We start from the raw sequence: 15902 nt of genomic DNA on the forward strand, positions 1-15902 counted from the left end.
TGAGTGTCCATTCATAAATTTCATCATATCATCACTCATCCCCATCTTCGCGAATTAGCCAAACGTGGCACAAACAGTGAAGTAAAATAAAGCAAGTCAATCAATCATTCAAAGTTGGTGCGTCATTACTACATTCCTTTCCTTACGGAAAAAGGTATGTCCAGTGCAGATCTGAAGGTTATGAGAACAGAGAAGTTTCAGTTGTAGAAATTATCTTAGGAATTTCATCAGACCAAATCATATCAACCGTTACTCCCTTTGTTATATTATTTACTGTTGAACAGTTCTCTGTCATTCTGTAACTCTTCGCCTGTCTTGCCTTTTCTATCTCTCGGTCCAGAAAGGCAACATCAATGAGAGTTGATGGGTTGGCCAGGCGTTGCCTTATGAAGAGCTGTTTATTGGAGCTCGGACTTCAAAGGGCTGTGGTGCTATGGAGTTTAGTCTATCTCTCTCTCTTTCTTTCTTTCCACCTCTCTCTCTCTCTCTCTAGCTTTCTTTCTCTCTGCCTCTCCCTTCATTTCTTTCTCTCGCTCTCTCCCCTTTTTTTCACTGTCTACCTTTCACTCTCTGCCTCTTTCTTTTTCTCTTTCCCTATCTTTTTCTCTCTCTCCCTTTCGTTCTGTCTCTCTCCCTTCCATTCTTCCTCTGCCTCCCTCTTTCCCTTTCTCTCTCTATTCCTTCCTTTCTCTCGCCCCATTCTCTCATTCTCTGTGTTTGTATCTCTCACACTCTCTATCTTTATATGAACACAGTGCTATAGTTAAAATTTTGAAGGACTGGGGAGGGGGGGGGGTAATTCTAGTAACTTGAAAAATCGAGATATTATAGAAGTCACTCATATATATACAGCAAATGGCAAACACTGCCAACTGAAACTGGTATTACACTCATTTTTTTAAAAAGAAATTGAATTAGAGTTTAAAATTTTAGGTGCGTCAGCACTTAGGGTATCTTGCACCCGTCACGTTATACGGGGTCCAGCCCCTTACCATAACTAAAATGACATAACTGTAATGTTGCGTAACTAAAATATTAAAATATTCTGACTTCGGTTAAAAGCTGAGGCTGTAAAGGGTCACTCAGCACACAAAGGACAGAAAACAGGACAACACACAGAATTATACTGGCCATAAGACCAGACGCCAGAGCCTCGTTCGTCTGCAAAATGCAGTTCAGGGTGTACTACGTGGAAGGTCAACTCATACACCCAGGTATTCCACTCATCTCTCTACAAATATCACTTTGTGTGTGTGTGTGTATTGGACATTGTAAAATTGCAATATATATAATCCCTATCTCTGAAGTTAAACTGTTTCCCCCTATTTATATCCCTCCATCTGTTTGTTCTGAACTCAACCGCTACAGCAGCCAACTTCCGCTCTTTAAAACGATGACACCAGGAAGAACAAGAACAACAGTTGTTCCCTATGCCTGTGGTTCCGTGGTCGTCGACGTCATTAGCATATTTTGCGATCTACCTCGTGTTGTTACGCGAACCGGAGGACCGGGGCGGAACTCCTTAAGCAAGACGTGGCAACGTAGCGAGATCTTTGCGAGATCGATAAGAACATGAAGATGGGAAGGTTGCTGCGGAAGGTTTTTCGGCACGGGAGGGGAGGGGAAGGATGTCGTTGTCCTCCCCGAGTGGTCCTAATGCCGGGTCCCTTCCCGTCACGTGATCCCCGAGTCCCGCGTCTTCCTGTTGGGTCTAATTCATTCCAGGAGCTATCCCCTGGAGGCGGGCGATCTTGGCACAGGACCGAAAGTGCATTGATGGTAAATCCTAACAGGAGGGTAAATGCTTCAGACAATTTTGTAAGAGGGACAGAAAGGTCAAGGCGCGCGCTAACAACGCCATTTTCGAAATTTTGTCTGGAAAAACCGTTGCGAAAATTCCAAAATCTGAAAAATTAGAGCTGCTTATAATTCCTTCTACAGCATTCACGTGAATCTTCGTCTGGTCTGCTTTTACTATTGTCTACACATTTTCAATATTTTAATAGGGTTACGAAGCATCAAAGTATTGCAAATATCTCGACTATAGTGAACTCGGAGCCTCTTGATTACAAGGCGACGCCATTACTACTACGCCAACGGGAAGCACCAGGGACTCGATTTGTTTTGATTCTTGTTACTTAGCATAGATTTTCTGCCACTTTTGGATAATCCCGACGATGAGGATGAGCTAACTCCCGAGAGCACCATAAATGGGGTTAACAACTTGCCGCAAGAGGAGAAGCCAACGAGCACGCCAAGGATTGAGATCGGGTCACGAGAGCGCGACAGTGCCGGACTGGGAGATCGTCTACAGGGCCGCCCAGAAGCCGGGGCCTGTCCAGAGGCGAGACGCAGCACCCAGCCGACCGTTCCAGCGTCCAGACGATCTGGAGATAAGTGTCCGCCCCTTTATGGTGCTAATCCTTCTCCCCTAACTCCTTCCTCTCAATAATATGTTGGAGTGCTTTCCAACTTAAATATTCAATTAGTGTTTCTTAATTTTAACTTCTCTACCTCTGCCTCGTCGCCCGTTGGTCAACGGGTCCTACCCTCAAACACAGAGGGTGAAAACCGGTACGACTAAGGTTTTAACGCCCCCAATTGTGTCTCCAGGGACTAGTCCTGCGACAGAACCTTAGCTCGTAACGATATGATATTGATGTAGGAACACTCACATGGAGCGCTCATACTCAGACCTGGATTCCAATCGGGAAATGGGGTGACCCTTCCACGGAGCGCACCCTGGACAGCATTTTTGCACACTAGCGAGGCAGTGCCGTCTGGACCTACGGCCAGTATAATCTTCGTAGCACTGTGTTGTCCTTGTTTGTGCTGAGTGCGCCTTCACAACCTCAGCTTTTAACTGAAGTCAGAATATTTTAGTTTCCGACATTTCGGTTGTGTTCATATTTATATTTTTGATAATTTAAGGGGCTGACCCCGTATCATGTGACAGGTGCAAAATAGCCTAATTGCTGACGCACCCAAAATTTTAAATTCAATCAATCGAATCCGGAACATTGTCGTCGTAGCGTCATTTCTGTACGCACTGTTAGGGTAATGGGTCATACAAACGTTTCCAGGAACGGTTCAGGGAAAAAACACAACAGTACTTGTCCCGTTACCAACAGCGAAGCTAGGAATACTGTAAAAGCCTGTTCCGTTGCTTTTTGTTGCTTTCCCTGTGTGTTTTGTTCAATATTTCCCAGTGATTTGCATGAACACACGTGCCGTAATGTGCTGTTTTAATCGCCCGGAATAACCTCCCAATAATTAAACATGCACAAGGGCCGGCAGCGTGTACGAGATTAATAAAAAAGCATCATTCACATAAATAAAAAACTTTTACTCTTGTTTGAAGTTCATGTCAGAGAGGGAAAACATGAAATTCCACGCAATTATTCTGCCTCGGAAAAAAAGGCCTACAAGTGATGTTTCTCGCGTAGTCACGGCGGTCGAACCCTTTTCCATTCTCTGTCAAAATATTATTTTTTCATTGGATACCATCATTTTCTCTTCCTGTGATCAGAACAGCGTGAAATAAAATGCAAACTGGGACGTCGCACGTGGCTTTTTCGCAGGAGAGGAAACATGCAAAAAGCAAGGTTTTCTCACTGAATTTCGTGAGAGAGTATTTTGGTGACGTCACTGAGTGCGACGTCGCCATGTTTGTGGGCCTTTATCCTCTCTGCGTGTTTACCAATAAAGAAGTATCGTACATTAGAAACAGGCCGTAACACATCCCTGTTTTTGTCCAGCTCATAAAGGAACACCATGTTCAGTCCAGGACTTGGGCCTCACCGATGGCGTAGTGTTTACGTCCTCGCCGTGTAATCAAGGGGTCCCGGGTTCGATATCCGGAGGAGGCACATACTGGTTCGGATCCAACTTTTGACTGTATGTCCAGTCCCGATTAGCATATCTGTGCATAAAATGGACTTAAAACACAAAATCATTCAATCAATCAGTCCAGGACTCAAACCCGGATCCTTTGGTAGAGAGATTGCAAGTCGATTATTTAATTCTAGCTTACCCAACGGGGGGAGGGGACTATCAAGCACACCACTTCTGTTTTTTTACATTTTTTAACTGTGTATTTTTCCAAAAAGATTGAATAAATTACATTGTTTTCTAGGGTGTTTCCGATATTTGTGTATTACTTTTGTTCATAAACACATAAATATAACGAACACAGGAGGCAAAATTCACTTCATGGGCATATCAGGCACCCCCTTTACATGCGTGTTATTCGAGACACTAATGCCAGTGACAGTGTACAATTGGTTAGTAATGATGGCAAATTTTGTAATTATTATCAATATATAACTGCACCAATATAAACAAAAAGTAATTGAAGAATTAATATGTTTCTTGTGAAGCTTCCTCTTAATATATATCCCCTTAACTGAGGAATAATCCTACTTTTATTATTTACAGTAATATGCCGCCTCCCCTTGGCTTCAGTTAATAAGTAAGGGTATTCTATAATACCAATTATTCAGGTCGAAGCTGATTGCACATTGCTTCTTACTTGAAGTAAATTCAATTATTCAATTCTTGTTGAATGCAGCTCAAATGTTGTTATTAACTATTACTCCAAATGGCTCATTCTAGTGAATCTTGAGTTCAGTTTTAGTGAATAGTACAAGATGCGTGTGGTACTCATGCTGTAATTGGTAATTATATTTATTAATTATGGTAATTTTGTAATTATTATAATTAATAAAAAACTACACTTACATAATCAACAAAGGAAGTGGTGATTCAGTAACAAAATACATTTTTTTGAATTTTAATGCTAAAAAAAATTGTGGGCTTCCCCCCTCAGGGAGGGAGGGAGGGAGGTAGAGAGAGAGAGAGAGAGAGAGAGAGAGAGAGAGAGAGAGAGAGAGAGAGAGAGAAAACTTCATCTCCGTAGAGGCGTTGCCTCCCCGTAAGAGATTTTATTACCAGCCGTAAAGATGAGACATAACTTGCGGAGAAACAGCTTGATTTGTTGGGCAAATTCCGTCGCTATCTTACGTCGGGCCCCGCCATGATTCATAATTCTCGCACCTGGAGATCCAGAGACAAGGCGCCGTATATCACAGCCTCCGCATCTTTCTCCATTTCCTTGGACCTCAGCATGAAGATCTTGCAGCCATAAATAAGGAACCAAGAGTGTGCGAGGGGCAGGCAGTAACAAATGGCTGTGTGAGTCTCGCCCTCCAACAATATCTTGTAGCGTACGAATAATGTCTGGGGCACTATTGCTGGTTTCACGCTATCTTGATGACAAAATACAGGGCTTCTTATTGAGATTTCCTAGTAATTGCTGTGCACGCCCTTTATAAATGTATGATCTTGTTGAGATATGTACAGTCACCGGCAATAAAAATGGGACATCTAGATCCTGAAATACACGCTTCCCTGCAAGGCGATATGTGTGTTGCCTAACTCAGCGGCGGTGGTAGAAGTTGCCATTGGAAATTTGCTATTAAAAGGCACTTATCGCTGTAGAGCTACGCAAGGAAGCAAGTATTTTAGGATCTAAGTGTCCCATTTGTGCCGGTGACTGTACAAATTTGATATTTTTAGAATCTTAGATTAAACATGTGGGGGAAATGTTACATTTTCTCTACCCTGGTGGAATGGTTATCACAGTGCGCTACGGCGCCACGGAATTCAGTATCGAATTCATGCTTGGCATGGGTGTAGTGAGTAGCTAAAAGTAGCAGAAAATGAAAATATGCCAAATCAACCAGTCAAGACTCTAATTTGAAAATAGCTCGTCTTACATATCAAAAGAAAGGTTAATCCATAAGCTTTAGCATTACACCAGTTCAAAGTCTGTAGTTGCTACAGAAGCTAAGAATATAGCATTCTCAAATACTACGTGAACGAATTTTTTGTCGGTTTTCCCATTGTTGAGATGCAGAATATTAACAATGGATCGTCAAAAACAATTTAAATTATTGACTTTTACTTATCTCATGGTAAGGTAACTAAAACATCAGATCGAATCCATGACGACGATGTTAAGATCATTGATGAAATGATCCTATGACATTTCAAGTAAAACAATACACATATGTTAGTAACAATTTGAGATAGAAGGAAACAATATAGTTTGCTAATCTTGCTCCACAGAAGTCATGCGAAGACGATTACAGGTTTTCTTCATTTCTCCTCCATTTAACCTCCACGTCACGCCGACCTCCGTGGCGGAGTGGTTAGCGCTTCTTTCAACAAAGGCAGGGTTCACGGGTTCAAATCCCGGCTTGGACATAGGTGCTCTTAAAGCGGCAGCACAAATAGACTACGATAATATAATCCACCAACCAATCAGAATTGTGAATGCAGAACTCGTTTGTGAAATATTGGTGGCCGAGTTCAGCTGTGTTCCTGTCTTCTCATTTTTCCTTCCCGTATTACCTTGTTTTCTCGCTGCTTTGATCTCTGCATCACATCAATTTGCCTTGTGTTTCTCCGCTGCCGATTTCTCCTACTTATCAAACTCTCCCCTCCCCTTCAGCTCCCGCGTTTGTCTTCGCTTTTCCTTTGACAACGCAACAAATGGAGTCTTCATGGAGCTTCTCTTCCTTAGCCCGCATCGAGCGAGACGTAAACCGGGAGATGTTCATTTTCCTTGAGACGTATTGGCGTATTGAACCGGTCAGCCGTTTGTTGCAACCAATCGTAAAAAACGTTTCTCGATGCAAGGATTTACGTCCGGGATGAAAGCCTCCAAGAAACTGTACGAGAGATGAATAGAAAGCGAAGTTTCCCATTGAGAGATACTTTCTTTTCCTATATCACTTTCTTTATCCGTTGATCACTGTTAAGAAAACAGATCAAATCAAATTGGAGCTGCTCCCGGTGGGGACTGTCGGGCTTACCCTCCTCTGAAATTTCTTTGACGAATAAGATATATACTTGCCATTTGAGTGATTAATATGTTTAAAATATGCAATAAATTGCCAAACACTCATGTTTCGTTTTAAATATGGCCTTTCCGATGGCGATATTGTAGCCTTGTAATCAAGGGATCACGAGTTGGATACCCAGTGGAGCCTCATAATGGTTCGGATCTCACTTTAAACTGTACGTTCGGTCCCTATCAACTTATGCATGCAGAGGACCTAATTCAAACTTTGAACAAATTTTGTTTCTTCTGTACAACGATTACAATGCTATACTGCACTGTTTAATTTGATTGGATTTTTTGTTATTTAGCGTCGCTTTTCTTGCCAGTTTTGGCTAATCGTGACGATAAGTATGAGTGATGGTTAGATAAAACTGATGAAGGGACACTCACAAAGAACACCCATGCTCAGGCTGGGATTCGAAGCAGGGACCCTTGGCGTCGTAGCGCGCTGTGCTAACCGCTCCACCACGGAAGTTGGTTACACTACACTGTTACGAATGAGGTAAATAGAAGTTTCCCACTGCATTGACGCGACCGACGAAGCCTCCTATCCTTCTCTCTCACAACGGTACAGTATTGCTGCTCGCTCTGCAGTCCACAATTGCATACAAGTGCATTGCTTCACAAATACGGAGGGTTCACAAGGCCCGTTCTATGATCACTGTATGCATAGAGAAGCTAACACGTAGATTCAGTCTCTTTCTAGCCTACCTACGCATGAAGTGATTCTAGATCTTTTTTGTTCGTAAGAAATATTTTCTCCCCCAAATCTACTTGAGATGTGGAGTATTGCGGAATGAAAATTGGCAGGCGTTTTCGCAAGACGTTAAGATGTTCTAAATGAAGTTTCCTGCCGGCGAAAGATTAACAGAGAAGTCAAGGCAAGCGACAGCTTCTTATCTCTGGGAGATTTCGTTCAGGAACTGACAGCTTGATTACGGAGAAGGAGAGGCAGCATCCATCGCTCTCTCTCTCTCTCTCTCACCCTCTGTTTCTTCGAAGAAAACTCAAGCATCGTATCGTGAGGTTGTCTTTCACCGTAGATCGAACAGTTAGTTCTAGCTACTTCGGCCATACGACATATAAATACTAAATACTTTCATAGCGTGTGGAGGGCATAAATGTAACGCTTTCAGTAATTTGTTGCCCTGTGCCATGGTTCCGGCGCTGCTCTCTCTAATTACGTTGCTTTATCGACAACACAGGAATTTACACGCAAAATACGTGAACGTTTGAATCATATGCAACCCAACTAACTTTGAAGGCAAGCAGGATGCATATAGGTAAGGATGAGAGCATATTTGGAAGAAATGCACGTTTGAAGAGCACGTAATGCTTTTCTTGTTTCGACATCCCTCCAGAAAGAGGTTCATTCTTTATGTATTCAACCAAAGTCAGAGATTCATGGTTGCCACTGTCTCATAATTCTTGTCGAAAAAAAATTCTATAACCTTCAGAAGAACAGTACAACACTGTTTTCTTTTGTATTTACAATATACATCTTAAAAAGTTTATAACGGAACACATCGAAATATTTTCACGGAGACGGCAGGGCTCCTGCGTATCCAATTGTTAGAGCTCTCGACTTCAGTGGGAGCGGTTCCGTGTTCGATTTCAGGTGGGAGTCCCCAAAGTTCCGCCGTTGGGCAAGCAGCATCGTGAGGACAATTGGGAGAGCTGCTTCAAAAGATGTAGCGGGACCAGTTTCAAAAGCCAGAAAACAGCAGCGACGAGATTCGATACGTTGATCTCGCATCACCCAATGAATAAACCACATTGACTAGCCTTGGTCCTTGAAAGGATTTTGCGCCACAATCCAGAAGTGTCCGTGACCGTACAAGTCTTGTTGTCTGTATGGAACGATTAGGATGAGCTGAAATAAGCTTAAATTGATGAAGAATACTCATGCTAGGAATTCGAACCCAGGAATTTCAGTAGCGGGATAGAAAGTCGACCACATGACACTTTCGGCCGCTTAGACGTTATAAGGGAAAAAAAGAAGAAAAAGGATAATGAAGAAAGAAGGAGATGGATATAAAGAGAAAGAGCACAAAGAGAGGAAGAGAGAAAATAGCGATGCAGATATGTGGGAAGGAAAAGAGAAAGATAGGGAGTAAGGAAGATATGGAGGGTAAAAGAGAGAATATAAAAGAGATGAATAACAGTAAAAGAAAGTGAATGAAAGAGAGAAAAGAAAGACACGGACTTGAAGGAATAGATTGAAAAGAGAAGAAGAAATAAAGGGGAAAAAAGAGAAAGAAAAAGAAGATAAAGGTAATATTGTAAAGGTGCCCTTGTGCATGCGCACACATGCCATGAAGGCATATGGGGTGATGTGGAGGTAGAGCTCACATATTCTTGATCTCGGCTATACTTGATATGATGTGTTCAGTATCACGTCCGGTCGCCTGTACCCCCCCAGTTTTACCCCCAGGTATCCATTGATGCGAGGCTAGGTTGGCCTCAAAGCCGCGCAGAAACAGGAAAATGACTGGAAACTTTCCCGGTACAGATAACCTGTATCTGGATTCGAACCGGGTCTTCCGCATGGTAGCAAGATCATATAGTAACTGAGCTACCCCGGCCCAAAATGAGAAAAGAAAATAGTGAAACAGAAACAGGGGAAGAGAAAGATAGGGAGGATGTAAGATAAGGAGGCTAAGAGAGAGAAGAGAATATAAAATAATGTGAAAGAAAGAAAATAAATTACTCAAGAAACGGACTTAAAGGTGAGGATCAAAAAGAGAAGAAGAAATAAACAGGGACATAAAATAGAAAGTGAGAAATATAGGGTATTTTTCTTATTATACGTCGTTTTTCTGCCACTTTGTTGCTAATTGCGTCGATGAGGATGAGTGATGATTGGTTGAAGTTCTCAAACACACTCGCAAAGAACGCTCGTGTCCAGGCCAGTATTCCAAACTGGAAACTTCAAAAGTCGACCACTTAACTCGCCACCGATTTGGTGCGTGGAAGTCTTAATAGTTCCCCAGAACGAAGTACATTGCACGTATTTAAGCACGTAATACCGTCGTCTCTTCAAGACCAAATTCCTCCATTTCGCCGAATCGTTTCTTTGTGATAATCAGGTCTCCCTTTTCAAGGCAGAGATAGCCTAGGAACCTTCGCCGGGATTAGAGCCCGTCGGGCTGAGTGATTGCGCATCAACCAAAGGGCATTTCTTTCTGACATCCCTCCTCCTTTTTCTGTTCTCCATTCGCAGTCCGGGAGATGAGATCCACTCCTAAGTCTTTTTCTCTCCGGAGAACTCATCATCTCCGGTGAAGGAAGAGAGGAGGCTTACCCTCGGTAATCCTCGCCGTGGAATCGTGTTACTGGTTTCCTCGGGTTCCTCATCGGAATAAGAAATGTTCTCCTGCCACCGGCTCAACGTTCCATCTCTCTTATGGCATCGTGTAAACGGGCTTCCTTGCTCCGTCCCGAGTCATCTTTGACACCCTGCACGGGAGATGGTATTATGGGATGCTGGTGTTGTGTCACGTCGACCCTTGCGAGGGATGTTCTTTCGGCAAATCTCGTTGTAGTCTTCTGAGTAGACTTCAGAAGTTTGTCCATTTGCATAGAAAAACATGCATAATTTTTGCCTGCCCAGATTTGCAGATTCAAATATTTTGCACCCTGCTTTGGTCGGTTAGGTTGCTTATTTGCACATCTAAGTTCCGAGGGGTGGAAGGGGCGAACTTCTGGTAAGGCACCCAAAAGTCAACTTTGCTTCCACGTAGTACATCTCGGTAACCGCAAGGCAACGAGGCTCTGGCGCCTGAACCCACGGCCAGTATAATCCTATGTAGGGCTGTGTGTGTGTTGTCATGTGTTTTGTCCTTATACAGAATAGAGTAGAATAGAATGGTCTTTATTTAACCAGGCGTGTTTCGGCCTCACGGCCCGTTCTTACAACCAACCCTTGTCACAGATACAATAAATGAATAAAAACAAAGAAAGAGGAAAAAATAATAATGATCATGATAATACAATAAATATAATGTAAATATTATACAATTATAAAATAATACCTTGAATTTATTTGTATGTATACTGTGGAGTAAATATAAGTAATAAGTCATTAGTAGCGCATTGTGGGGGTGATTGGTGTGCGTTATATTATGTGTAAGTGCAGGAGCATTTATTAAGAGATATAGGTCAATGTAGTTGTTGGGACAATAGGAAGTTATTTTGTATTTTCTTGAGACTATGATGGCTTGATTGATGATTGATTGAGTTAGTGTTTAAGTGCACTTTATGCACAGAAAGGCTAATCGGGACTGGACTTACAGTTTAAAGTGGGATCCGAACCACTATGTGCCTCCATCGGGAATCGAACCCGGGATGCTTTGATTACAAGGCTACGACACTATCACTACGCCATCTGGGAGGCCGAAACAAATAATGTTAATGAATGGTGCAGGCAGTTTGTTCCATTCCCTAATCCTTGTAAATATGAAGGACTTGTTATAGGTGGCGGTTTTATGTTTGGGGATTTTTAGATTGTGTTCCTTGCGCTGAGTGCCCCTTTGCAGCCTTAGCTTTTAACCCAGGTAGGGATATTTTAGTTCTCGGACACCTGTTTATTTTGGTTATGGTAAGGAGCTGGGTTCCGTACAATGAAACGGATGCAAAATAGCCTAAGTAAACGCACCCACAGTTTTCAATTCAATGAACTGTGGTTGTCCTATGTGCTGAGTGTTCCTTTACAGCCTCAAATTTTAATTTGCAGGAGGAGATTTTAGTTCTCGGAGATAGTTTAAGATCTTCTTAAGTAATGCATGAATGAATTAGTTTTGAAAACTGAGTAAGGAAGTTTTTAGCATTCATGTTTTATTTTCTAATTAGGGGTCTGTCCTGACTGTTTAAGTTAAGGAGTTTATCCCCGTATTTTGGGACGGGAAAAAATAGCCTACGTGCTGATGTGCCCATTAGTATAAAAAACACCCATCAACGTTGCCCGTGATCGGTTAGTGAGGGGACAATGGAAGAAACCGGCTATTGGTGTGTTTATTAAAGGTACCACCTCTGCAATCGTAAGCCAAGGCGAATGAAAACTGGGCCTGGTCGATAGTAATGCTGTTACCTTGGATAACGGTACTCGATTCCATCACCCGTGGAGACACGCAGCAAAGTGTAGCCTATCTGAGCACATATTTGCTTTCCCGCTAATATGATTACATTTTTCATTGTTGATAATCTGATTGAAAAATTGATATCTGTGTATACAAGATTTATTTAAGGAGCCTAAATATCGCCTGACTGCTACGCGAGAGGTCCAGTTTCGATTCTCGGGGTGGTGACCTAAAGATTGGGAAATTTACCGGTCTTGCACCTAGATAAAGACCATCTTGGATTCACCCTGTCTCTAATAAATGTGTTCCAGGGAGCAACCCTAGTCGTTGAAGGAGAGTGGTGCTGATCACACCACCTACACCAATGTCCAAGATCGTGAAAAGTGTGGGATCCTACCTACGCACCGATATACTTGCCTTCATGGGACGTTTCAGTGAAAGGGGACATCCTTATTATCTAGAGTAACTTAGGGCCTCCCCCATGGCGCAGTAGCAGCATCATTGCCTTGTAATCAAGGGGTCCTGGGTTCGATACCCGGTGGAGGCACAAGTGGTTCGGATCCCACTTTAAACTGTAGGTCTAGTCCCGATTAACCTTACTGTGCATATAGTGGACTTAAAACAGCAACTTAAATCAAATCAAATCTAGAGTAACTTTACAGATAATAATTGATATTTTACGTGAACAATTTTCGAGTCCTATTTATTATACATAGATATGATACTAATTCGTTTTAACCTATTTATAAAAAACGTATTTTATGTTACTGTAATATCCCTGTCTAATGTATTATTTTTCGTCAAGGCTCTTGTCATTGTACTGACTGCAGGATGTAAATAGCCATTGTGATGACGCAACCAAAATTGTAAGAAATTTACGTTGGTTTCATTTCACAGCTTAAAAGATTTTCTTCTCCCTTTTCAGGATTCACTGGAAAAACTTGCGAAGAGGAGACCGACCCGTGTGATTCCTCGCCCTGCCAGAATGGCGCCACCTGCACCGGAAACGTCACCCACTTCCACTGTGTGTGCCCAGCCGGCTTCGTGGGAACACTCTGCGAACACAACCTGGACGAGTGTTCCTCCTCCCCCTGCGTCCACGGGATATGCGTCGACCAGGAGAACGGCTTCAGGTGCTACTGCCAGCCAGGTGAGTTGCGATTGGCTGGATTTGTTATTTTACGAGGGGCATTCAAGTCAAACCAGCACTTTTGAGTTTATTAAATAAGAGAACGAATTTCAGGGAGTGGAAACTGCATTCACTTTCGACACACTCTCGTGCTACATTTACTCACTTATTCCAGCGTTTAACTAATGCCTGGAAAGCTTCTGAATGGAAGGATTTGTGTACGCCTGAACCATCCAAGGACAGCCTGCTTCACTTCGGGATCATCACTGACCGTCGTACAGACATCTTTGAATAATAATAATAATAATAATAATAATAATAATAATAATAATAATAATAATATCGTCTTTATTGAGAGGGCGTGTTTCGGCCTCGCGGGCCGTTCTTACAACAAACCTTTAAAAAAAACATATTACAATTGACACTTTACACTTCTTGAAAATTATTGTTGCAGTAGAAAAAATAAAAATAAAATAAATAAAAATGAAACATTCATACTTATAATGTAAACAATTAATGTACTGAAGGTACAGAGTTAAATCTAAAACCACAATTAGAATACAATTATTACAGCTAAAACTAAAACCAACACCTCATTCCCATTCATTACAGAAAAGACAAATCCAGACACTATTATTTGGACAGTAGATGCTTCTTTAGGTTTATTTTGTGTGTTGCAGGGTGGAGCTCCCCTGAGGTCAGTGGTGGGGGGAGGTCATTCCATTCTTTTATTGCGGTGACTATGAAAGAATTTCCATAGATTGTTCTGAGTACAGGAATCGTGAATTGTGTTTTTTGACAAAGATTAATTTGTTTTCCCTTCTTCCTGTACGGAGCAATTTGATCATATAAATATCTTGGTTCCTTATTGTTCAGGATCCTGTACAATAGCGACAATTCCAAAAATGTTCTCTTATTCTTAACGTTTAACCAATTAAGTTCCTGTAAGTACGGGGAAATATGTTCTCTTCTTTTGACATTCAGTATAAATCTTATGCAACTGTTTCGAAGGTTTTGTAGCTTGTAATTTAGGGTACTGTTGATGTTTATAAATACGGGGGAAGCATAATCAATTTTTGGCATTACAAGTGTGTTCACTAGGTGAATTTTCGTTTCATTGCTTAGCATATATTTGAGGAAAAAGTCATTTCAGTTTGGCTATCGAGTTTACACCATTCAAATGTCTTAATGCGGCTGAGCTTATCATCACCATACTAAGCTTGAAGGCTTCTGTAGATCTCAGCCTTTGTTCACAAGAAACTTCATCACCACACGCTGTTCCATCACGCACTAACTTTGTTGTCTGCCATATTGATAACGGTCTCTGGACTCGCCCGCGACATGTGCGCCGCCTATCAGTAATATGACACACTAGCCACTTACTACTGCGTGTAACTTTACCTCTATAACTACTTTTGTTTTATGTATAAAAACCTGTCTGTGGTGTGTGCAGAATCAGTTTCTCCAACCCACACGGACCTAGTGCAAATGCACCATCTCGTTCCGAACTTCCTGTTTCGTGTCTTTTGTTTCAAACAAAGTCGCTTAGGATTGATGCCGAACAGAAATCATGAATGTCATCGCAATCGAAACGGAAAACTTAGCAAGTGGTTTCCTCCTCATTAAAATCCCCGCCTCTCCCTTCCCTTTTTATTCCACGGTGAAAAGATTTCAAGTCGAAAAAAAGTCTGAAGCGACAGTTCGGGTGTCACATGCAGAGAGACGGGAATCGTTGGTCGTTTTAGCGAATCTTCTTTTCTCATCTTTCTCGGTGACTTGTGACAGTGGCTGCTCGTGTTTCCTAAGGAAATAGACAATCACTGTTGCCAACTAAGCCCTTTTGAAACCAGTTATGTTCGATTTGCTCTGTTCATTCACAATTTATTATCAGTGTACTTTAGGATCAGATAAACTAATCGGGACTGGATATGCAGATTTAAGAGAGAAAAGACACGAAAGGAAAGTATGGAAGAATAACAGTGCAATGTTCCTCCATTGGTCATCGAACCTGGGATCTCTCTATTACAAGGCTACAGTGTAGTACCACTAGGCCATCTACGTTGCTGTGCGTTATTCCTTTGCTTTTAACATCACAAACGGCTCCAATAGGTGGAACGTATCTTCACGTATTTTAATGATAGCACATCTCATTGTAATTTCATTATCGCCACGATTAGTCAAAAGTGGCAGAAAAGCGACGATAAATAAGAAAATCAAATCTAAAGAGCCGCTTGGCACGTCGTGGCTCTCGGAACTATTTCGTCATGGAGTTTAATTATTTAATGTAACTAACTCTCTAGCCTTCTTAAACCAGAAGGTTTATGGCAGCAGCAACACAAGACTTCCGTCTGTTCCTATCCTAGGAGAGATCAACCCAATCTTTTTCCATCCTTACCGATTTCCTTTAGGTTCATCTGAACGTTATCCCTCAATCTTCGTCTTGGCCTTCCTACAGGTCTCTTACCACCAGATTTCCCAACAAGGATCCTGTAAACTCCTCCCATTCGTACCACATGTCCTGCCCATCTAAGTAGTCTTGATTTAATTATTCTAATAATATCTGGACATAAATACATATTATGGAGTTGTAACCTTCTCCACTCACCTGTTTCCTCATCTGTTTTAGGTTCAAATATTTTTTTTATTTAATGCCAGATATTTGTAAATTTTACCTAAATCATTTTTTTATTACACTACTTATACAGATATACCAAGCAGTTATGTACCTGATTATTTATAAAAGTTAATATATTTTCTTTATTGTTCATACGTTAGTAACAAGTGTGAT

At 41.7% G+C, this 15902-nt stretch overlaps 1 protein-coding gene across 3 annotated transcripts in view; it reads left to right on the top strand.

Annotated features, from left to right (window-relative positions):
- Positions 1 to 15902, top strand: part of wry (delta and Notch-like EGF repeat containing weary) — a 325629-nt gene that overhangs the window by 278008 nt on the left and 31719 nt on the right. For all 3 annotated transcript variants that reach the window (XM_083127305.1, XM_083127304.1, XM_083127306.1), the window contains exon 6: positions 12911 to 13135. In XM_083127305.1, coding sequence (XP_082983431.1) covers positions 12911 to 13135 — 225 coding nt within the window. The remainder of the gene's footprint in view (positions 1 to 12910; positions 13136 to 15902) is intronic.

This window comes from Lepisma saccharinum, chromosome 8 (genome assembly GCF_977018435.1).
Source record: "Lepisma saccharinum chromosome 8, izLepSacc3.1, whole genome shotgun sequence".
NCBI classification, from domain to species: domain Eukaryota; kingdom Metazoa; phylum Arthropoda; class Insecta; order Zygentoma; family Lepismatidae; genus Lepisma; species Lepisma saccharinum.